At 37.4% G+C, this 23615-nt stretch overlaps 1 protein-coding gene across 1 annotated transcript in view; it reads left to right on the top strand.

Moving 5' to 3' along the window:
- Positions 1-23615, top strand: part of GABBR2 (gamma-aminobutyric acid type B receptor subunit 2) — a 453073-nt gene that overhangs the window by 275381 nt on the left and 154077 nt on the right. The window contains exons 10-12 of the mRNA XM_021528727.3: positions 17662-17742; positions 20748-20898; positions 21386-21518. Of these exons, the coding sequence (XP_021384402.1) occupies positions 17662-17742; positions 20748-20898; positions 21386-21518 (365 nt within the window). The remainder of the gene's footprint in view (positions 1-17661; positions 17743-20747; positions 20899-21385; positions 21519-23615) is intronic.

Raw genomic sequence — 23615 nt, 5'->3', positions numbered from 1 at the left:
TGTCCTTCAACTCTCTCAAAAGCTATGATACTACACGTGATAAATCATTATGTAAGAAGGGAATAATTTATTCATTCTGTGTTGGTTTTCCTTCACCTTTTATTTGTAAGGAGGCCCTTTCAGAAGATGAAACCTGTATCACATGTGATATCCATGAAAATGCAAACAACATACCCATATATATGCATCTGGGCAAATTGTCTTGAACCACCATAAAGAAGGATGCTGACAGTTCCAGAGTGAAGCTGAATCTTATCCTTTGGTATATGTCTATAGGAAATAAAACAAATCATGCTGTATAAGAAATGCCTATCTTCCTCAGTTTCTTGACAGAGACCCCAGACAAGGTAACTGTGAAATACACCATACCCACTTGAAGTTTGGAGAGAGGAATCCCAGCAAATCATCTTCTAACTAATAAATAGTGTAGTGGCTCTAAAAGGGAGAAATTAGCTGTGGCAATAAATTAAATGAAGCACTACCCAGTTGTTCCTTCTGTAGGTTTAAAATCGTCAGTCATATCCCATATAATAGCGTTTAAATAACCAAGTTCAGACAGTTATTTTTTACTGGATGTAGAACTCACAAAAATAATTTGGTACTGCTGAAGAATAAATCAAACAAAATTAAATCTGAAAATATGAGAATCCTTGCTGAGAAAGCTGAAAAAGCCCAAACTGCATTTTTTTTAGTAATGCAAATTGAGATAAATTTAATTTTATATTTCTCCCCAGCACAATAATTTGGAAAGCACAACAAATCTGGAAACTAGTTGCTCAGTTCCTAGAACTGGTCAGTATATCACCATGAATGAATTATTATAGTAGGACAAGGGGAAAAAGAAGTCTAACTTATACCATCCTAACTTGTGCCATCCTAACTCATACTGCCTTGGTGCATAAAGTTTTGTTGTACATGCATATCATGGGGAATGCCCAGCAGTAGCCCATCCAGAAACCAGGAAGCTCTCAGTGGGGTTTTCAACACCAGACTTTCTTGCACCTCTTACCATCTGTATGATGAACTGTGAATAGAAATATTAATCCAAATTTTTTCACCCTTTAGGCCTATTTGGGATAACAATTTGTTTCCAAAATTAAGCAAATTAGTTTTTTAAATAGGTAATGGTCTGATAATTTGTGTATTTATGATGGCTAAACCAAGGTGGCTGAGTTGGTGACCCAACAGCCTATGAAAAGCTGTGTGTGGTGCCTTACATCTTCAGCAGTCTTGTGGAATGTGTCACCTCAAGCTGATGGGATCAGTTTTGGAGTGAATTTTAGGAGCACAGAAATTGTTAGTACCTAGGTTTTGGACACTTTTTTGGCTCCCTGAGGCACCTCACTAATTGCTGTGACTGACTGTGTCCCCTTGTGTCTGTTCTGTACAGAAAACCAGTGTGGATCTAGTCCCATCAGTAGAGATTCTTGTGTCTCTCCCTCTTAATACATTTGTTACCAACACAGAATATTTTAACAACCACATCTCTAGAGAAACAAACCAAACAAACAAACAGTAAAAACCCACAAACCAAATACTGTTTGCTTATAAGTATATAATTTTAAACTTTTCTTTTTAAAAACTATTGAGTAACATTTACTGAATTTTGCTATATGTAGTAATCCTGTTTAACATCTGGGAAACAGATTAAATATTTTAGAAGTCATATTTTGTATTTGTTGGTTTTGCTTGGCAATCAAATGAAATAGCAAATTTATTTTGTAGTAAGAAAAAATAATTTATGCAGTATTTAAACCTATAATTTGATTTCATTAATTCATTATTTGTTTCCACCAAAAATGAAATACTAACAAAAATCATAATTTAATTTGGAGACAGTTTTTTAAAACTGGTTTTAAACCTTTATTTTATTTACTATAAAACTATTTTATTTACTATAGAAACTATAGTAATATAATTTTAGAAAAATAGCATCTTATCTGGTATGCTCTTAGACAAATTTATTATGATAATTCTGTTCAACTTTATTTTCAATAGGCCTGTTTCCTTTCTGATGTAGAACTAAATTAGTCATACACAGTTCCTCTAAGAAAATGTCTCATGTAAGAGGCAGAGAAATTCAGATGGTTTTTCACCACTTCAAATTATGTGTATAGTGCTTTCTTGATTGTTAAATTACACTCTAGGCTAGGTCAAGGTATAGAATAATTTTTATTTTCAAGTGGATGAGAATTAGATGATTTAGAAGCATATTACTGGGTATCAGAAAGCAGGTAATTTCATGTTTAAGTTCAACTAAAGGTTTGTATGGGGTGCAAAGGAGGTTTTTATTAAGAAAAGAGGAGCAGGAAATTGGATCTCTTCAAAACAGATTTATCCAATTTCTCTTACTAAAGTCAGTGAGTGGGTTTTCACAAAACCAGGATCAGCTATTGTAGGACACAGACAATGCACAAGTTAGATCATGATAGATTTAGCATTTGTTTTCAATTGAATGCAATTCTGTTTCATCCACAGATGTTTTACAGCATATCCTGTAAAAATCTCCTAAGATATGGAAAGCCCACTGAAGGAAATTAAAATAGTATGTCTGAGAACATCTTGTCCCAAGTTTAAAAAAAAAAAAAAATATATGTTATCGAAAATGTAGTGTCAGTGTATATTTTCATTACTTGATTTTCATGTGTCAAATCAGGGAACTCAGAGGACAGTTTTATAAACAAAAATCTCAGTCTCAGTACTTATTGCTGTTCTATTGATGAATTGCCACTTTTGAACTGGATCTAGCTGAATGATACCTGTAACTCTTTGTTTGGACCACATGTGAAAAACTTTGGAATGGTGGAGAAATGCCCAAAACTCTGGATGTTTTAAGAAACTTAGATACGAGATTAAGGACTTAACAATAGGTAAAAAGTTCTGTACATAATATTTCTTTTGGAGGTATGCAAGCATTGAGGATAAACATGGCTGTTTCTTGGGGCTCTTGTCTCTCCAGCATCGCATGCTATTACTTTTTGGCAATGAAGCATGACGAGGCTGTGTCTCTGTCCTCCCATCATTTCTCTGTGCCTCCCACCACCTTTGCTACTGTTCTCTAGGCCCACCAGTATGTTTGCATGACCTGGCCACCGACCTGTGTGTCTTGCAGCTGTACCTGTGTCAGCCTGCTCTCTGATCTCTTTTGTCAGTTGTCCTGGTCTTGTAAAGTATTTTTGGTGAAGGGGTGGAGTGTCAAAGCTGTGAAAAAATTCAGTATTTTCAGGGTAGGTACATGAGCAGGAAAGGACTGTCATTAGTGGCTAGCCCAGAAGAGTCCATGAAGTTTTCATGGTAGCTCCACTGTGCCTCCCATATACAAGAAATACCAGAAAACCCATGACCTGCTAGCTTTGAAAAAAACAGCAGCTTCAAAATCTGCAAGAATGGGGGCATTCTGCACAGGGATGAAACAATGCAAGTGGTGCAGCAGGTTGTCATGTTCTCAATACCAGTTGAGGAGCTGAGAATTTCTTTCCCTATGAACTGTAGTAATCTGATCCTTTACAGCTCGGGGCTGAAAAACACCTGCAGAAACAGTCCATGATTCAGATACATGAGTTATACGATGTTTTCCATTTAACTTAGAGACTTCCATTTCTAGGAATATATCTGCTGGTGCATGCCAGGAATAATTCTGCAGTGCAAAGGCAAAGCAAGTTGGTGCTGCACATGGAAAACAGAGGTGCTGCCAAACAGCAGTGATCTCCCCATCAATGGTGTGATTGAAAAGGAGCCAGCAACTCCTCTTGCAGCTAGGCCAGTGCAGAGGAAGATGCAACACAAGCACTGTTCTGTTCAGCAGCTGTGTTTTCCCCCATGTTCACTCATGGTACTGCTGCAGTGAGGAGTAACATGATCTGCTTAAGTGAAAAAGTGATTTAAGCAGGGTGAGCTTAAACCCGAGGCAAACCTTAGCTAGAGCTCTGCAATACGAGCTGTAAATCCTGTTGTCTCTTCTTTTTCCTGGTACTGGCTCTACCAGAACCATTGCCAAGACGTCTCTGTTCCTTCTAGAAAGCCAAATGGTATGATCATTGAGGTGAGTAGGTCATAAGGAATAAGGAAAAGATTGTAGCTGTAATTTGAGGGTGCCAGATTTCCAAGTATGCAAGTGAAGATCCAGTGACTTCTCTCACACAAGTGTGATTTCTTATCTCACATGTTTCGTATGTTTGTGGCTGCTACTTCCTCATGAGTTTTGACATTTATTGTCTTACATCCTATTGTTCTTGTTTAAATCAAAGTTACTTAAATCTAGAACCAAGAGGTTTGTGATAGATTTTTCTGTACCTATCCAAAACAAAGGGAAGCAAGACAACATTTTTACATATTTTACTGAAAAGTAGTAAGAGCACTTGACTTGCATTGATAGCTCCCATGAATCTGTACATGCTATTGCAGAAGAAGGAATTGTTTATAAGGGAGTGAAGGGACAAAGCTTGCACCTAAGTACTTTTTAAATACAGTTTTGTACTGAGATTCTTAAAATTTAGGTAGTTAAAGATTTATGGTCAAGTATGAAACTAAATAAAGCACATCAACAGATGTGTTATCAAGAGATTATCATTCTGTCGCAGTCTTATTTTTTTTCTTCTTTTTTTTTTCTTCATTCTATGACTTAAATTTCCACCAAATGCTGTAAATATCAAGTGTAACAGTGGTAACAGTGAGTACACCGATGCATATGCACTGCATACTCACTCACTTCAGGTAACATTTAAAATCCCTTCTCACATTTTAATCATTGTGGGTTTGACTTTCAGACTCGTCAGAAATAAAGTTAATGGCACCACTGACTTTTGTAACTTACTTTTTGTAGTTCATACTAAGACTTTGATATCAGTTTCAGGGAAAAGCTTTTTAAAATATTTTTCAACTGTTTTTAGCCTTACTTTCTTCTAAAATTCTTCTTCCTCTCATACTCCAAACTAGCTTCAGCTTTCTTCACCTACAATTTTAACATTTTCTTAGACAAAAGGCAAAAAATTATATTAGAACAGTTAGACACTAATCCATCTCATTTAGAGTGCTACAATTTTTGTCATTTGATGTCACTTGTAGAGAAAAACTGATTACATCTGTTTTATACATCAGTTTTCCAAAGTTTTATGCATCTTGTGGAGGTTATTTAATCTATTATTTTATGCCCAAATCATTAAAAAAATTTCTACCATTATTCAGTCTCATACTGCAATATTCATACATGAGAAAAAAATGCATACTTCTGCTTTTCTAGTTTTAATCAGCTTTGCAAGGATTTTTGACTTATATTGTATTTCACTCCTACAGGCATAAATCCTGTCCTAACAAGACAATGTTGCTGTATGCTCTCAATTTTCTGAGCAGAATAGATTCTCTGAAACTAGGAGTGTTTTGTCAAATTGTTTTCTCTTAGTACCTGAAGTATCAGTTTTAGTTCTGGAAACTCTTGGAGAAGTGTATTTAATGTTACACACAAATACAATGCTACACTTATGCAGAAATGCTTTTGTGCTCTGGTTGTGCTTTGCCGCAAAACCTTATTTCAGAGCTGTCTGTCAGGTGTATTATATAACTGCTCTATATTAATTATTAAATCCTTTATTATTTGGAGTAATTATATTTTAATGGCTGTAGCTTTCCATGGCAGGCTTTTTCTCTTAATGCTAGTCTGCTTCCTGTAGCCATTCAAACTCCAGATGAAGAAATAAAAGGAAACATAAATCAGAATTTAAAATTAAACAGCACAACAATGACGTGTACCGTATTTTAAGAAAAAATTTAAAGCAGTCATTAAAGATAAAATCAATGCGTTTCACTTTAAAACTCTTCTTTGTGTCTTAGACAGTCTTCTACACCAATTTCTCTGATCTTAGTAAAACACATTGTTCCTAATTAGTGCTAAAAGGAAATCACTGTTGGAACTTTCTCCTCCTTTTGAAATTTTTTTCCAGTGGATTAGTACAAAGAGATTACTCAAAATGGGTTAAAACAAGTGGAGGTTTGCCGACGCAGCAGGAAGGAGTTATTTCCCTGGAACTTTGACTTTTAACCTGTTTCAGTTGGAGTGGTTTCTTTTTTCTTGAATATAGGATCAGCTTATAGGTAAAAAAAACAACCCAAATCTGACCAAACCAAAATAGTTTTATTAATGAGTTTTCTTTTGAAAATAGTATTATTTTGAGTGGTTTTTCCCTCTGTAACTTTTAACATCTTTAGATTTTAAAATAAAAAATCATGAAGTAGGAGTGGTGATAAATTTTGCAATTCAAGACTAGATGTCATCCTGCTAAAATGTACTGGTAGTATATGGTGGAAGTCAAACTCTACTAACATGAAAGATGTGGATCAGGATGGGCTAAATTCTGAATTGGCCATTATCTTCTGTTTCAAAACTGCTTTGTTCTCATGTTGATGTACAATTCACATATATTTACATAAAAAAATGAAAAAGCATAAAATGGAAATTTATAAAGTGAGAAATATCCTTGTAGGGGTCTGTTGGGCAGACCTGCTACACAATACATTTCAAAAGCTGTTTTTTGAAATCCCACCACTTCTTTTGTAGACAGCAGCCTCTCATGAGCAGGTTCCATCTTCTGGATCTGTCTCTTAAGAGTCTGTGAGAACTGAGTGGGGCATGGTCATTTTTTCTCCTCTTCCAGTGCTTGAGGTCATGGGGCTTCACAGCCTCACCACCTGCGCCTCTCAGCCAGTGCCCCACGCTCTGGGTGTCTCACACATCTTTACACTCTCACAGCATCCCTTCTCCTAGTGAGTAACCCAAACTTTCCAAACTTCGCAGGTGGCCTCATGGAGACAGACAAGAAAAATAGATTTTGAAGAGGAATTTCCCAGCAGCCACGACTATTTCTAAAATGCATATCTGCGCATAGCAGAGCCATTGGAAACTAGATGATCTTTAAAAGGACCCTTCCTATGATTCTAAAATACTGAAATTTGCAGCCAGACACACATTTTCCTCACTCAAAGAATCATGCAGTTCTTGGGTTAGACAGGCATCCTGGCATTGTGTAACATTTCTTGTTCTCTCACTCTCTAGAGTGCAGTCCCTAATTGTAGCAGGGACAAGCCTGTCCCTCATGGGAATAGAGTGTACCTCCCTGAGGACATGGAAATCCAATCTGTGAGCTCATCTGACTTTTGCATGGGGAGCTGATTGTCAGGGGAAGGCTAGAACTGCAAAGCCTCAAAGTCTCAGGCTTTTGATGGCTCTTTGAGAGACAGCTGTCTTGTTCATCTCAGCAGCAGAAACTGCAACAGTGATCATGGAGGGGTTTTGCTACTTGGGGGCCTTTATAGTCTCCCCTATATCTCAGTAAGGGTTCACTTGTAGGTTACAGCACAAGTGGGATTTTTGTTGCTCTAAAGCTTTTCCTGAAGTATTTCCCTACAAGTCCTGAATAAAGTATTTGGAATAAACCAGCCTGGATACCTCAAACCTGCATTTCTTGTACAGGAAAAAAACTTCAGCAGCTGCTGTACAAATCATAAGACAGGAAAAAGCAGAGAATTTGCAGTTTGTAGGAATGTGTTCAGCACTGCCTCAACTCCCTTATTTTGTATCTTAGGATGAGGGCAGTGGGAATTCTTTGGGTTTGACCCTGAATCATGAAGAATGCTCTTCATGAGCTACAGTGTTTTCACAGGCCACCTGGTGTAATGGCAAGAATGGTTATTCAAGGACATAATGAGTAACTGCGATCTAACACACATAATATGCACAGCAGCTGCTGCTCTTCTCCGTTTTCAGGCTTGGTAACTGTGAAACTACAACCTCTAAATAACACCCTCTTAACTCTGTAAAAGTTTAAGGATGCAGTACATAAGGAAGAAGTTAGAGCATCTTGATTTAGGGCCTCTCAGCTGGAGCAGAGCAGGCACAGCCATCTGGGAGGCTGCTCAGCATGCTGAGACTTCCTCTGCCAGGGGAGGGGGAACAGAGCCCTGACAGAAGGTGAGGGAAGGCCCTTACCATATAATCAAAAGTGTGCATCCAAATGGGACAAAATGGAGTATTCTTCCCTGCATGGCATGAGATCACCATAAAGCAGGCATGTCCTGCTAAGTGAAAGGAAAACAGCCTTGCTGGGAGGCATGATTGCTGGCGTGATCCTTTGGTCAAGCACATATCTTCTGCTCTGGGAGACATTCTGTCATGTTGTGCACTTAAGTTTGGATATCATTTAGGTCAGGAAGGGCTAACCTGCCCTCAAAAGGAGAACTGCATCACGCAGCTCATCCTGTACATCTGAGCAGCCACTGAAAACACAGTGGCAGAGACTTAGCAGACATGTGCAGGTCAGCTGAAGCTGTCCACACACCAGGGCCACTGTCAAACTGTTATGCTGTGCATCACCACACTGACAAGAAAAGCCTCTCTGGGAAAAGGTAACCACATCAAGCTTTTTAAGTAACTGACCTGGATTTTTCAATTTGTTATGTCTACTGCAAAAAATAATTGATATTACACACTGAATTTAGAATTTCAGTTACATAAGTAAAGGGCTTAAGTAGTTGTAGCAAAACATTTCTTTTGGGTGTGCACAAGAAATTCTAATGAATGCTAGAATATTAAGCATACCAGAGGAGGAAAAGGTCACCTTGGTCTCCTTTCTAATTCAATCAGAGTATGTAGCTGGGCTGGCATCAGGGTCATCCAGGTCCCTGGGGATCCTGTCTTTCAGGATAGCCTATATCACATCATCTGTCATGTTTCTATGGAAATCTTAAATGCTGAGTTGGCAGATGGAAACTGGGATTAGATCACTGTCTTGGGTATCTTGCATTTTTCAGCTGCTGTGTACTTTACCCTGGTAAGTCAGGAAAGACTGACAGCAGTGCTATTCCCAGTTTTTTCTTCTCTAAATGACATTGCTTGGTGGATTTGATTTAAGTTCAGGAGTGACTTTTAGCTTAATTGAAAAAAAAAAAAATCTGGTAGTTTGATAATGATTCAAATCTTTCTTTTGTCACACTGTCTTGTTTGTGTACACTGTGCCTATTCAGACTGAGTTTGCAGGACACCAGGGACATAATAATTGCATTTATTCTTCTTGGATAAAATATGTGGGTAGACTAATGCTCTGTTATCTTGGGTTTCTTTGGAAACACCATAGATTTTTGAAACAGGTGCACTGCACTCCTGTGTCTTGCTGTCCCTTACCTTTGAATGAGTGCAGTGTCGTGGTGTATTTTAAATTCTGCCTCACAGTCTCTGACATTTCAGTGCTCGGGAAGCAAGAGAACATAGCCACTGACTCTCTCACTCCACCTCCACACCCTGCATGGTCCTGCCTTCGGTTGTCCCTCTCCCAGAGAGACTCTGACAGATGGAGCTGCTGCTGGGCCCTGGGCTGCTGCCAGGGGGGCTTCTCTGCTGATCAGTGGCATCCATGTCCAAACCTGTCACTGCCTGGATGGCCTTTCCAACCTGGGAAGCTCCTGGGAGTTCTCCCGGGAAGTCAGCCCAAGCTTGCACAGGCTGATTCACTCACACATCCCTGCAGAAAATGGACTAGTGTATGACACAACAAGTAATGAAGTTGAGTTATTATTTACTAATAGAGCAAATGTCTTCTCTTGACTGCTGCCTCTAGTTTTATTTTCCATCGTAAATTCTGAATCAACAAAAGCCTGCTAGGTTTGGACTCTGCCAGGAAGTAACTCAGAGTGATAAATGGTATAAATATAAATTTCTGTAGACCATGCTATATTTAGGTAAATATTAATATTAATATTAAATAAGACAAGTATAATTACACCATTTGACTTTAAAGAATAATTTATTTTGGCAAATAAACTCCCAGAATGATGAGGATTTGCATTCTCTTAAAAGTTAATCAAATAATAAAAGACAATGAACAGTAGAACAGAAAAACCCTTGGCTAGACTAAGATATTGCAATTATTGCATATTCATGTATCCTAGAATATAATCATACCAGATCCACTTGAATATATAGTTTTATCTTTTAACTTACTTACTAGACTTGATTCAAATTACTGACATACATTTCAGGTTATACAGTGTGATATCAGTCAAGATTTTATGCTACAATTATTAAATCCAACAAAAGGTGTGATCTCATGTACAACCTCATTTCAAACTATTAAGGATTTTATTAAGCATCCTAAGAAACAGGAACTTCTCTTCAGAAGAATTAATGTAAACTCTGTTCATTTGCTTCATCACAACTGTTGTTATACTTCATGGATGATCTGCCTTCATTTCTTTATAGTTTTTATACCTTTCTCAGTTTCCTGAATGAAAGCTATAATGATGGTGTTAACAATTCACATTTAAAGAAATAACTGTTTTAAACACAGTCTTTATTTTTTTATTTCATTATATAGCTCTTTCTTTGACACGTAATATATAAATACCTAATATTTTTAGGTGTTAAATCCATATGAACTATATTAATAAATTTCTATGCAGAGCTAGAAGTCAGTCTAACAAACCAAGTAAAAGACAGAAGTATAATAAGGAAGGTGAAAACAAAGTTTAAAACGAATCAGTAAAAATAATTTTTGAAAGCTTGTAAAAATGCATATTCTTGAAATTTTTATAGAAGAATCCTCTTGGGCTATAAAATTAATAGATCCTTTTATGAGTTCAGGTTACTTAATTATATTTTTGTAGTACTTGCTTACTTGCTTGCTGTGTCCTTTTGGTAAAAGACTATTCCTAACAGTGAAGGGTTAAGACTCCTTAGCTTTTATCCTGACTCTAAAGATACCCTGTTTGTCCTTTGTGTGGTCTGACCTTTCTGTCTGTTTTGCTTTCTGGATGACTGAAAGATTTACAGCCAGAGAACTGGCTATGAGGAGTAATTATCACTCACTACATATACTGCTTTCATAACTCAAGATTTCCTGTATGCTGTGTCTGTATGTTTCCAAAGCAATGAAATCTAGGATTTCATAAATAAAACACATAAATAAAATTTTAAATGAAGGTAATAGCTTTGCATCAGTTAAAGATGAAAGTAGCATTTCTGAGGGCAAAACAAATTTTAAAACTCTAATTACAAGGGTAAAAACTGTCACAATTCAAATCCTTGCAAACGTAATATGTTTTTCTTCCTTGAGTCTTTCTTTTCTGGCAGCTTCTGCTGAAGAATAATCTTCTATCTGACTTGACATTTTCTTCCTTATTTGAACTGCGATTCTTAATCTCAGAGTTTTTGTCTTTAAACAAAGAAATGGTTGCCTGCAAGTGAATGAAAAAGGTTTTGCTCATTCATTATTTATAAGCTTCTATTGTGATTCTTTTTTTTTTTTAATTGGAAACTTTCAACTGGTGTTGGTTATTGCTGATATCTGATAAGGATAACTGAAAAGCTTCTCAGTCCTGTCTGACAAGGATATATTATGAAAGTTAAGATTGCATTAATTTACTAAGACTTTTACATGATCCATAACATGAAATGTTTCTGTATTTATTCTGAAGGAAATTAGCTTTCCTGACACTCAGCTTCATTCAGTATTGTAAAGGCATTTGCGACAGCATTTCCAGTTATTTGGTAGATTGTTATTTCATGAAACAGCTTTCAAAACAAGTGAGACAGGTAGGGCAGGTTAGCAGAGACTTTGCAGACAATTTGTACAGGATTTATTGAAACATGGGAAGTGTTCTCAGCTTTAGCATGAGTGTTCAGCCTCCAGCTTAAGTTTTTCACTGTTTGTGTTTGGCCAGTGTTCTTTCCCATGATTTGCTCTGGAACACTATCAGCCACAGGATTGCTGTCGCTCAGCGCAGCACATAATCTCTTTGGGAGCCTTCCCAGGAAGCAATAGAGGGAATGAGAAAGAAGACCTAAGACCTGTCAGTGACAAATGATTGCTAGGTGACTGGCAGGGTAAAGTGTTAAAGGAAAGCATTCACTCTTTAAAAGAGAGTGTGAGCAGAAGCTAAATTGGAGAGAGACAAGCCTCAGGACACCATAATGTAATGTGCCAGAGCACCCTTCACTCTCTGCACTGAACCTATCAACGAGATGCCAATAGCTTGCTAATAGTGAGATTTAAGCCAAGTCAGATGTGTCTTTGAATGTGTGAGTGGCATGTGCAGGGACATGATTTTTCATTCATGTCTAGGAGATTGATTTGAAATGTGAGATTAAAATCTGTTGTGGTTTAACCCCAGTCAGCAGCCAACCCCACAGAGCCACTTGGTCACTCCTACACCAGCAGGACCGAGGAGAGAATTGGCAGGGTAAAAGCATAGAACTCAGGGGTTGACATAAAGACAGTTTAACAGGAAAAGCAGAAACCATACACTCAAGCAAAGCAAAACAAGGAATTCATTCACCACTTCCTATGGGTAGGCAGCTGTTCAGCTATTTCCAGGAGAGCACAGCCCCATCACATGTAATGTTTACTTGGGAAGACACATGCTGTCACTCCAAGTGACAAGAGGATCCTCCTTCTTCCCCCAATTTATATCCTGAGCATGAGACCATATGGCCTGAAATATCCCTTTGGTCAGTTGAGCTTACCTGTCCCAGCTGTATTTCACCCCAAGCTCCCATTCACTTCCAGCCCCTTGCCAACGTGTCAGTATGAAAAGCAGAAAGTTCCCGACTCCGTGCAAGCCCTGCTCAGCAAGAACAGATCTCTGTATTATCAACTCTGTGTCCAGCAGAAATCCAGATCACAGTCCTGTCCTAGACACTGTGAAGAAAATAACTTTACTCCAGCTGAAACAATCAGAAAATCTTTCCAAATTTTGGAGCGATGCTTTTCATCAAGTATTTCAGATGCATCTGGATCATGCTTAGTTTCACCTGTTGGCAAACACTTTTCCAAAATTCCTCTGAGATCTGATGACTAACTATTCCCTATAGCTGCCAGCAGTCCTGTTGAGCTGTGATGCATGAATAAGGAATAATGCTCAGAAACTAAATGGCTCTTTTGTAGGACAAGGTTTAATAATATTGGTTCCTGAGATGGGCTGCTGAGTGTTGGTTATGCAGCAAGGTTTTCTAAAAGGCTAAGCATCTAATCACTCCCACTGAATTAGGATGGTTAAGCAAAAGGGGCATCTGGAAGACAGTGGGAGAAGGGATTGTTAAACTGATGTCACAGGAAGGTTTAAGGGAGTACAGTGATCATTTACTGTGTGGACAAGCAGGAGAGGCTATATAAAAAATTTTGAAAAGCTTTCCAAGGAGGAGTCATGGAGGCAGCACCTTTTGCAGGCATGGTTCATCAGAACAAACTATGACTTAGGTACTTTTTAGGCTTTCAGCTATATGTAATATTATTTTTTGGTTGCTTCTAAATCAAGCATAGCCTGTGTCCCCTAGATGAGAAACCTCTGTGACCTCTAGTTATCTGGAGAATAGCACATACTAAGTTTATTAAATTTACTTTAAAATTTACTTCGTATTTTTTGGTAAGTGAATACTCATCACTTGCTCATATTTCTCTTTGTAGTTTGCATGGAATTCTAAGTTTATAAAGAGCTGCAGTGACATAGCAATGTTCTTAGTTGTGTCAAGCTATGGCAAGCTATTATGAGCTTTGAAATCCTTAATCTTCATTTGGAACCATGTGGTTTGGGCATTGCAATGATGTTAGGACAGACATGTAATTTGGCTTTATGGTAGCACAGACATAGTTTTTACATGAGTATATCCAAACAGACATATAGGAGTTAACGAATGGATAGACATATCAATATACATATTTTTGAAACTTTTTAGGATACATTAGTTTTTCAGAGGGGCCTTTATAAGCATAAATTGTACTGATGCTTATATTGATATAAATATTTTTATGTTGGCTTAACTGCATCACCGTGAGGGCTATTTGCATTCAGACTGACATAAATGAGGGTGCTATTAGCTTAGCTTAGCTAATAGCTATTACAGTGTCATTGAAAGCAAGACAACATTGTCTGCATAGAGGGAAATAAAGGAAATCCATCCATCCCATCTCTTTTGCATTGCAAGTGAATTTCTCTCATCCTTAAGCACTCTCAGTCTTCATGAGGTGTGAATAAGTACCCTTACAAAAATGTGGTGAAAATAGAAATTATGACATATAGTGAAAGGAACTGAAACTGAGAATCTAAGAATAGTCTCATCTGGAAAGTCTCAGTGAAAGTGGATAACAGTCAAACTGGCGATCATAACACTGCTATGCATTTTGGTAAACTTGTTTCATTCAGCTGGTATCAGTTGCAGGACTTTTTTTTTTTTTTTGCTTTTATTAGATGAGAACATATAACTACCTGATCTGCTCTTGAAAATCCTCTGTACTAACTTTGTGAAATGTGAGCTAATTAATTAAGTGATATTGAGTCAATTTGTGTGGAGCTGCTTAAAGTGTGCTATAAAATTCTGTAATAAAATATGTAGAGAAAAACATTTCAATATACCTGTTAGAGTATCTCATTCTTTGTTGGCAGAAGGCTTTCATCTTGACCACATAAGTAATCAATTCTGTGACGATTAATTAACAATAAGGATTATTTATAATTCTGTGAGAATTATATGCATAATTTACAGTTACATTTTTCTGGGCCAGTTTTATCTGGGTTGGATAGATTTTATACTTTTTTTGTCCCTCTGTGAAAGAATATCTTCAGATTCAAGTTCTGAAATTTCTCAGCTCCTGTCATGGCACTGACAAACATTATCTCACAACCCCAGTACATTTTCCCTCATATTTTAATTCTGCACTTTACTGTGAGTTTCAATACAATATCTCTATTATGATTACAGAAAGATATAGTTAAAAATAATAGAAGCACTACAGAAAGAAGCCAACATCATATTCTCAATATTCTGAAAAGCACTTTGTTGGTGTTTCTTTGAAGGAGTTCTACTCTCTCCTGTCCTTTTGTTGTTAACACTCAGAGGTTTGACAGATATGAGCTACATTATACAAATACTGTACTAGCTTTAATAATTCAGAATTTCCAAAGTGAAGGGAATGGCATATAGAAAAGTGAGCCTGCAGTCCCATCCTTAGCTGTTTTGACCTGTGCAAGAGAGTAGAGCCACAGTTATGTCTCCTTGCTTCCTTTCATTAATATTTGGAAGTGGTTTTGTCACTGATCAGCACTTGTGCTTGGGGATCTGAAAAACCAGCAGCTATAGTTGTCCTTGCTGGGAGAACAAAAGATCACAAAAATCCTTTTTGTGTCTCCCCCTCAGCAGCTCTGTAATCACACTATAAAATCAGAAGTATATCCTTCCTCTCAATAAAAGTATGTTTTATTTCCCTCACAGACTAATTTCCGCAGTTGTCACTACTTTAGGATATCTAAAGTATCTTTATGGCTCTTCTTGACTTCAATGAAGTGTGGCATGTCCTCTATGAACTGTCCTTTCCTGTTGGTAAGGGACAAGGCATTGATCATGTGTTTTCCTGGTAGTAAATACTGGGGTTTTTTCCCCACATTTTTGGGTTTCGAAGTCCAAAAATCTTGCTCTTCAGGCTGCCATGGAAGCTTGTTTCTCTGCATACTGAGCTCCATTCCTACAAGGGCTAGCTCCTGGTACCCAGGCTAGCTAGTTACAGGACAGGCACATTCTCAGTGCTACTTCACCTATGAAGGAAACCATGTAAGAATTTATAAGTGTTGAAAAGAAATGGCATCATCTGTCACATGAAATAATCACAGAAAAACTTCCTTAATTGCAGCGCTGTAATCAGGCCATAGATTTACACTGGGTTTTGTACATGTTTCTCCACCTGTTATGTGATTCCCACATCTCATCTAGTCCCAGTAGATTCTCCATACAGAAAAAATTACAGAGCAATTACTCATTTCCCTTCTAAGCTCATCAGAACTGTGAGGCTTCAGCTTGTTGCTGTGAAGCTGGGGCTAGACCAACACCAAGGTGTGTGTCATCCCCTTTTGCTGTCAGGAGATGCTGTGGACTATCTGGTATCTAATATGCCCACCGTAGATCAATATGCATCCTTATGTTTTTCTCTCCTCTCTCTAGGTTGTATTTTGATGTTTTAGATCTACAGGTAACAGCTGTCATGCTACAAATACAAATCGAAGTAGATAGGTTCTTGTTTTCACATTAACCATTTTAGCTTTTAGATGACTACTGGGAATATTTTATTTAACATTGTCAAGAATTGATTCGTGTATCTATTTCACAGTGAATGTTCAGTCTTTGGCAGAAATTATAAACTTATATTCACTTCTAAAGTATGTGGTGCCATGCAGATGGGCTTTGTGAAACTGCTGTTAGACACCAGGGGATTTTGCTTTTATTCCAAACTAGTCTTAGGTCCATCCAAGTGGATCATACTATGGGAAAGGCAAGTAAGTCTTAGAACCGCAAACTCCAGCTCTTGATGGAGCTCTTGATGCAATAAAAGCCTAAGATCCTCTGTCAGATTTGCAGGCCAATCTACAATTTCTTGTTGACAATTTAAAAAATATAACAATAGATATAACAACATAACAATAAAAATAGCAGTTTGTGTTACGAAAACTTTCGCCTCCTGCAAGCTCTCAGACTAGTATTAGTCAGACTGTAGATTTTACTAAAATGGAGCTAGATGCTCTATTCAGCAGAGCTGAACCAGCAAATCACTTTGAGTGAGAAAGGAGAAAAGGTTAATGTGGAGCTGTTGGGTGAAATACTGTCTTTCCAAATATGCCATCTAGCTCAAGATCATCAGCTTCCAAAATCAGTGTCACAAATAGGGTCATGAGCTCGGAATTTAAATGTAAATTGGATTGTGCATGCCCAGACAGAGAGGCCTGAAAGGAAATTTTTGTCTCTGCTGAGCCAGCTCTTCAAAGAAATCTTTAGCCAGTGGTTAAATCTTTAGCCTGTGGTTTGTAAGTCTCATCAAAATGTAAAAGTTTTAGTGTAAAAATGATAATTCAGTAAGCTCTTGCACTTCTAAGCCATACCTAAAGCTCAACAAAAATAGCAGGAAATAATTGATGCCAGATGTTATCAAAAGTATGGGATAAATGCATGTCAGAGCTCCAGGTACAGTTGCCAAGACAGCAAACAAACAAATTTCTATATCTGCATACTCTATTCTGTCAGGTACAAGAAGGCCATAGATATGAAGACAGTCCCAAAATATCAGATAAGACTAACTGTAAAATTTTAACTCAAGTGTGTGTTGGCTGTACTTATGTAACGCAGTGAGTTCTGCAGTCAGGGTACCAATGAGCTGCTAATTCCCAGTCAGAGTAAGAGATTTCATTCCCAGCATATCTGCTAACTGGCCAGTCTGCTCCATACTGGCTGGAGCCTGCCACCATGACTCTCCTGGGAAATACTGCACAAAGAAAGATGTCCTTGTTGTTTAAATGGGAGGGGAATGTATGGTTTAGCTGTGTGTGTTCTCCCAGTAAAAATATCCCACATAGTATGAGCCAGTAAGAAACTGTGTGATCTTTAAGCTGGAGATGACTGTGTCCAATAGAAATTTCCTGATTATGTAAATGAGTTCTTAAAAATGCTTTACATTTCTTTCAAGTACCAGAAATGTTTCTTGTAATGATGTTAGCTGCCTCGCATTCTGTTTTACTTATTCATACTCTATTCTTTCATATTTCTTTTCCTTTTGACATACTGTTAAAAAAATAAAAAATCAGTTAAATACTTGAGAACATGTGAACTGCCATAAACAATCACTCTTGTTTGTTTCTCTGCAGAACAAAAAGAAGTAAAGGTGGGAGAATACAATGCTGTGGATGACACATTGATAATAATCAACAACAGCATCAGGTTCCAAGGTAGGAGACAAAACTGGAAAGAGGTACAGGAGTGACATGGATAGCTGTATGTAGTTTGTTAGACTGTGTGCTCTGAAAAAAATCTGTTTTAGGATTTTTAATATCAAATGCTGTGACACTGTAGAAAGTAAAAGGGAAAAAATGCTTTATAAAATAGAATTCTGAACAGAAAATTACAGTGTTTTGATATTGTAAACTTGGGTTTTGTTCCAAAATAGGGAAAAATAAATTTATATGTGTACACAAGTGTTCTTTGATATTTCAAGCAGGAGGTTCTTCACCAATGAATAATGTTCTATTTCATCCTCCTTTCCCACTCCCCCAGGTCATCTCACTTGAGGGATGCTCTCATGTTCTCTGTTTCCAGACATGAGGAGGAGGCAGTTGTTTTTCTTTGGGAGGTGTCTGTTAGGTAGTTAGAAAATAGATTTTCAAAATACCAAGGCTGGCTTTAACATGGCCCATGGGAAACAGGGCCAGAGAGGGTTTTCAGACCAGCAGCACTCTGAAGATCCACAGCAGGCATATAAACATTTCTTACTGTATCTTCCTGCCATTTTTTATCCCACACTGCACCAAATATAACATGGAGTCCTTCTCAGCCCTTAACCAGCTGGAGTGCAAGCATACCCATGGTTTTAAGAGCCCATGATCATGGCAGCCAGGTGGGAGCTGAAATGAGTTCTAAGGGTGTCTCCTGTTGAATATAGGCATATACATTATTTTCAAAGCTAAATTTTAAGATTTAATCTTAAGCTCTACTATGGTGCAGTTCAGTGAGATAAAATGAAGTTGGCTTTGTGAGTTCTATGTGGTTTTCTACTACACCTTTCTCCATTGTCCCAACACCCAAAGTTTGCATGAGCATGGGTGGAGTTCCACTGCAGTGATCTAACTCATGACTACTTATCCATCTGCTGTAGCTTTCCACCTTTCCTTTTGATATCCCTTGCTGGACTCAAAAGAGCACAGATACACAAACTTCTCATGTGTCTCTGAGAAATGAAACTTTGGAAATGAAGAGTGCAGAATCTGTCCCAGTTGCCAAAGTCTGGGAAGCAGCAGATTATTTTTGCTGCAAGGAGAAACTAATGATGTGGTTTAATATTGATTTAGTCCATTAATTTCCAGAGAATATATGAAGTATGAATCAAGTTACAGGAGACAGCATTTGTTCATAACTTCTAGCCTTTACAGACAGTATATGATGGGGAAAAGTCTCTGTACAGTCTTTTTTTCAGGACAAAACTGCTAGGTCTTGTTCTGACCACACCTGAAGGTGGCCTGTCCACCCATAACCTGTTTTATGGTAGTCTTAAGATGTATTATGTGACTCAAAGTGAATCTTTTCATTTGACTCATCTTAGCTTTTCATTGAGGCAGTTGTATATTCAATGTGGAGGACAGTGACTTCTAGTCAGTATTAAAAGCCTAGTAACTTTAAATATTTGAAATAGAGAGTAGTAAAAATGTTCCTATTTAAACCATTATATAAACTTCCACAGCAACAAAAAACAATAGGATTGAAGGGCCAGTGCACAAGCAAGAAAATAAATTTTGTAGACTCATTGTGTGTTTATATTTAATAAATACAAACCATCAATATACTCTGTAGAGTGTAGAAACAGTAGGGTGAAGTTTTATTTTTTGTATTAGTTCTTTTAACTCAGGCATGTGTTTTATTGGGGTTTTTTGGCTTGCTACTTGACTAATTTTCAGAATTTCCATGGACTGTAAATACATGCAATATGGAGGAAAAGAGGAAAATCTCAGGTAGTTTTCTCTAATATTAAATCAACAAATGGACCCTTCACTACCACTTTTTTGTAATCATATAAACCATTTTTTTTTCTGAAAATTTGGGCATAAAGGCCAAATGATAGCAAGTTTCCATGGTCTAAATTTTTTCAACTTAACTCTTAAAGGTAAAGATATTTTATTCTGTAAATCCTTGAATATTCTTTTAGGTGCAAGGCAGAAAAGTAGATGTAAAATTTAGCCATGACAGCTGCTAGTCAGGCACTCACAGTTCCACTTCTGCAGCCGTGCTGCGAAATGAGCTGCTCAGCCCTGTGGCCCTTGCAGCCCCATCAGAGGGCCAATGCGAAAGGACAGGCTCAGGAACTGCACACAAATCTGTTTCTGAAGGAAGACAGTGATGCAAAAGGCCTTTTGCCAATCTCCTGCACCAAGGAAAAAATTAGTAAGCAGGTGAAATGGAGTGTGGGAAGTCAGGGATACAGAGCTTTATTGCAGTTGTCAGAAAGTGATCTCGTCATTAAACCAAGAAGCCTTTAATTAGTTGGAGCTGACTGTCAATGAAGTACACAGCTTTAAACATAGTTTTTTAAGTTCAGACATTCAAATCCACATCTGCAAAGTGGATCTGTCCCTACAAAACTTTTTCTATCCATTTTCCCATATTTTTTCCTTCTATAGAATCCTAAGGGCACCAACTACTCTCCCTTCCCTCCTCCCAGGCCTTCCCCCACCATGCCCACAGCTAAGGACCACATTTCAGCCCCAGGGCCATCAATCCCTGTCTCTGTGATGCTACACTAAGGCTTATCTCCAGACATGCTGTTAGAATTTGCTCTGGCAACAACAGTGGGCACAGAAATTATGCTTTCTGTTTTCTACTCATTGCTCTGTCAGTTGTTTCAGAAAAGCATAACCTCCTGGAAAAATTTACACCCAGAGAATGCATTTTAGTGTTTATTTACTTTAAAATGAGGCTAGTTAGCATGTATGGGGTTCTACACTGTGGTATGGTTGTGTCTTTTCTTCCAAAGAGGTTATTTACCTGCTCCAGAAATGCAAATCTTCACATCAATCAATGTGACTAACCTATGTCTGTCAAAGTCAATGATTTCATCAGCTACTGTTGTGGTTCACAGCTGTTAGATGTGCTAATTCAAGGTATAGTACTTAGGTGAGGCAAAGTTTCTTACAGAAATTCTACATCTGGTTGAGCTTTAGCCTTTTTTTTCTTCTTGTAATTCTAGGAGTTGAGCCTCCGAAGGACAAAACGATTATACAAGAGGAGCTGCGCAAAATCTCCCTACCTCTCTACAGCATCCTCTCTGCCCTCACAATCCTAGGAATGATCATGGCCAGTGCTTTCTTGTTCTTTAACATCAAAAACAGAAATCAGAAGTAAGACATTCTTGTTACTTCTGTCACAAATTCTTTCATATTTAATGCCATGTCTGTAGAACCAGTCATTTATATACATATATCTACATATACGTGTAAGGAAAATGTAAAACTGTGGAAAGGTGGTATTTTAGAACTATTTAATTGAAATCACTGGGTAGTATATTCACATTGAAACAGACTGCATTTATACTCTTTTATACTGTCTGAAAATTGTAATTTTCTATTTTATGTTTGACTGTCTGCTAATAACATTAACCCTAGCTAATTAATCCATCAGCAAAAGAGAAGGTCTTCTTATTAAGCATTCAAAAACCTGAAACAATGTTAAACTTTATAAAACAGCAAATACAGTGCATGCCTTTAGATTTCATGGAATTCTAGAAGAGTTATCTCTTTGCCTGGTTACAAAAAGTTCTTCTTTATTGCTCTAGTAGCCTAGCAGTAATACTTTCCTCTTTAATGCACTATCACCTTTTGTCCATAGACTAATAAAGATGTCCAGTCCCTACATGAACAACCTTATTATCCTTGGAGGGATGCTTTCTTATGCATCTATTTTTCTTTTTGGTCTTGATGGATCCTTTGTCTCCGAAAAGACATTTGAGACACTTTGCACAGTAAGTAATTGCATATATTCTAGTTCAATTCTAGTTGAATTCAGTCTTACAGGAAACAGAAAATGCAAATGGGAAGGTTCAGAAGTTGGATGTGTCATTCCAGTAAATCACTGATTCTTGTAGTTCTTTCCTGAGATATTTTCTGGGACCAAATTCTAAAATATGTACAAAACTTCATTATGGGGGTGGTGTTGTTCTTATTATTGTTATTATTATTGTTGTTTATTATAGAAAATTTAAAATGCGTTGGGACTTGACTTCAGACTAAAAGGGTAGATGTATATTCTTGTTCTGAAATCCTATCTAGAAAGATTATTTACTATAGATGATTTTTGTCTTTGTAGCTGGACAACTTGTAATAACTGTAAAGCTGCTTCTTTATACATTCCATATTATTTTAAACTACATTGCTGCTGCCTGTCTAGATCTCTTTAGTCAGTTGCTTTGGCTGATTCTGCAAAGACTTCTACTGATATTTATATTCTATGCTATAAGCCTAGATCCATATATAATACATTCTAGTTAAATCAAAACAAGCAACTCTGAAACCAAATTAAATACGTCCATCTAGAAACTTGTCTTAATTGTTCAATGTAGTTCACTTGTTCTGACTTACAGAGGTCTTTTCAAAGAAAGGGATAGGATACGCCTTCCAAAATCAGTACAAAACAGCATTTAAATTTATCCAATATCTTCTCAAGAAATTCTAAGACTCTGCTTGACCTGTTGCCTAAAAATATCACCCTTAGTCAGGAGTTGCCTTCACTATTATTTTAATTCTTCTTCATGTCTCTAGAAAGTTGCAGTCCACAGCACTTGGTTTTAGGAGTCTGTTATCATGCCTGGCAAGAGAGGAATTTTACTTCAAGAGGATAATTCAAAGCATGAAAGTTAGATACCTAAAGCTAGTTGATGCAAATACATCCCAATATGTCAACTGAAGCCCTCCATACTGACTAGAATCCTTACAGAAGTGAAACACTGTGTAATCTTTTCAGTGAGACCATTTCAAAATACTGGAGATTCCGTAGCACATGCCAAGATGGACGAGAAGACATTCTATGGGTGAGAATACAGGATTGTCTGAGGAAAGTCTTACTTTCCTTAGCTGGGCCTGGACACAGCTGCATTTCAGACACTTAAACTTTAGGAGCAAAGGAATAGAGAAGGAAAGAATATCCAGTCTTCCTACAACTAGAGCTCTAATTCTCAGTACAGCTAGTAGAAAGAGATGCTTTAAAGATATGAAAAGGATGATCCTGTTCACCTCTCACAAACTAGTCTATAACTCTGTGAATACAATGGGGCCAATAGGAAGCAGAAGATGACATAATCCATTTTTTTGCCCAGGAATTATGCCCTTTTGTGGGAACTCAAAATGTCTCTCAGACATTTTTAGAGGTTCCAAGCCTTAGTCTAAAGCATTCTAAACCCTAGCAGACAACTGAAAAACAGCTGTAATTTTGAGTTTGAGCCATAGAATGAATTACCAACTTTGGAGGTGGAACAAGCAATCACAAAAGGTTAGATAGTATAGTATAAGTAGTTACAAAGTAGAGGGGAAATTTTTTTAATATTGTACAGGGGGGTTTTAACACATGTACAGGGGGGTTTTCACTTTATACATGGGGGTCAAAAGTTCTAAAATAAAAAAAAGTAGGCTAATCCTGTTCTTCCTTCTTCTTTTTCCTTACCTCCATGTTCTTAGTAATGTTAGCCCTCACAGATTGGTTTAAAGTAAAAAAACACTTAGCAACGTAAGTAGTAGGTATTGGGGAATAATTATAAACATGTTATACGTAATATATCTTATAAAAGATAGCAGCAGCCCTAAACAGAGAGAGAGAGACGAAGAAGACAGCAGATAAAGAAGATGTCAAGGTGTGTGTGTGCCTCTACCCAGGCTGCTGATCAAATAGCCACAGTCCAAGAACATAATCTGTTAAATAACTAGCAATAAACTACCTTAAGACCGAACAGCTAAGCCTGCAGAGTTTTTCTTTAGAAGCACGGGTTAAAAGAAGAATTTCACCACCACATGAAGCCCCAAAGCAAAGCCGGGGTTCTCACACCCTTTTTTGTGAAATAGCTTCTGAT

This window comes from Lonchura striata, chromosome 1 (genome assembly GCF_046129695.1).
Source record: "Lonchura striata isolate bLonStr1 chromosome 1, bLonStr1.mat, whole genome shotgun sequence".
NCBI lineage: Eukaryota > Metazoa > Chordata > Aves > Passeriformes > Estrildidae > Lonchura > Lonchura striata.
Note: the sequence above shows the minus strand (reverse complement) of the source record. Positions and strands in the feature narration are given on the sequence as shown.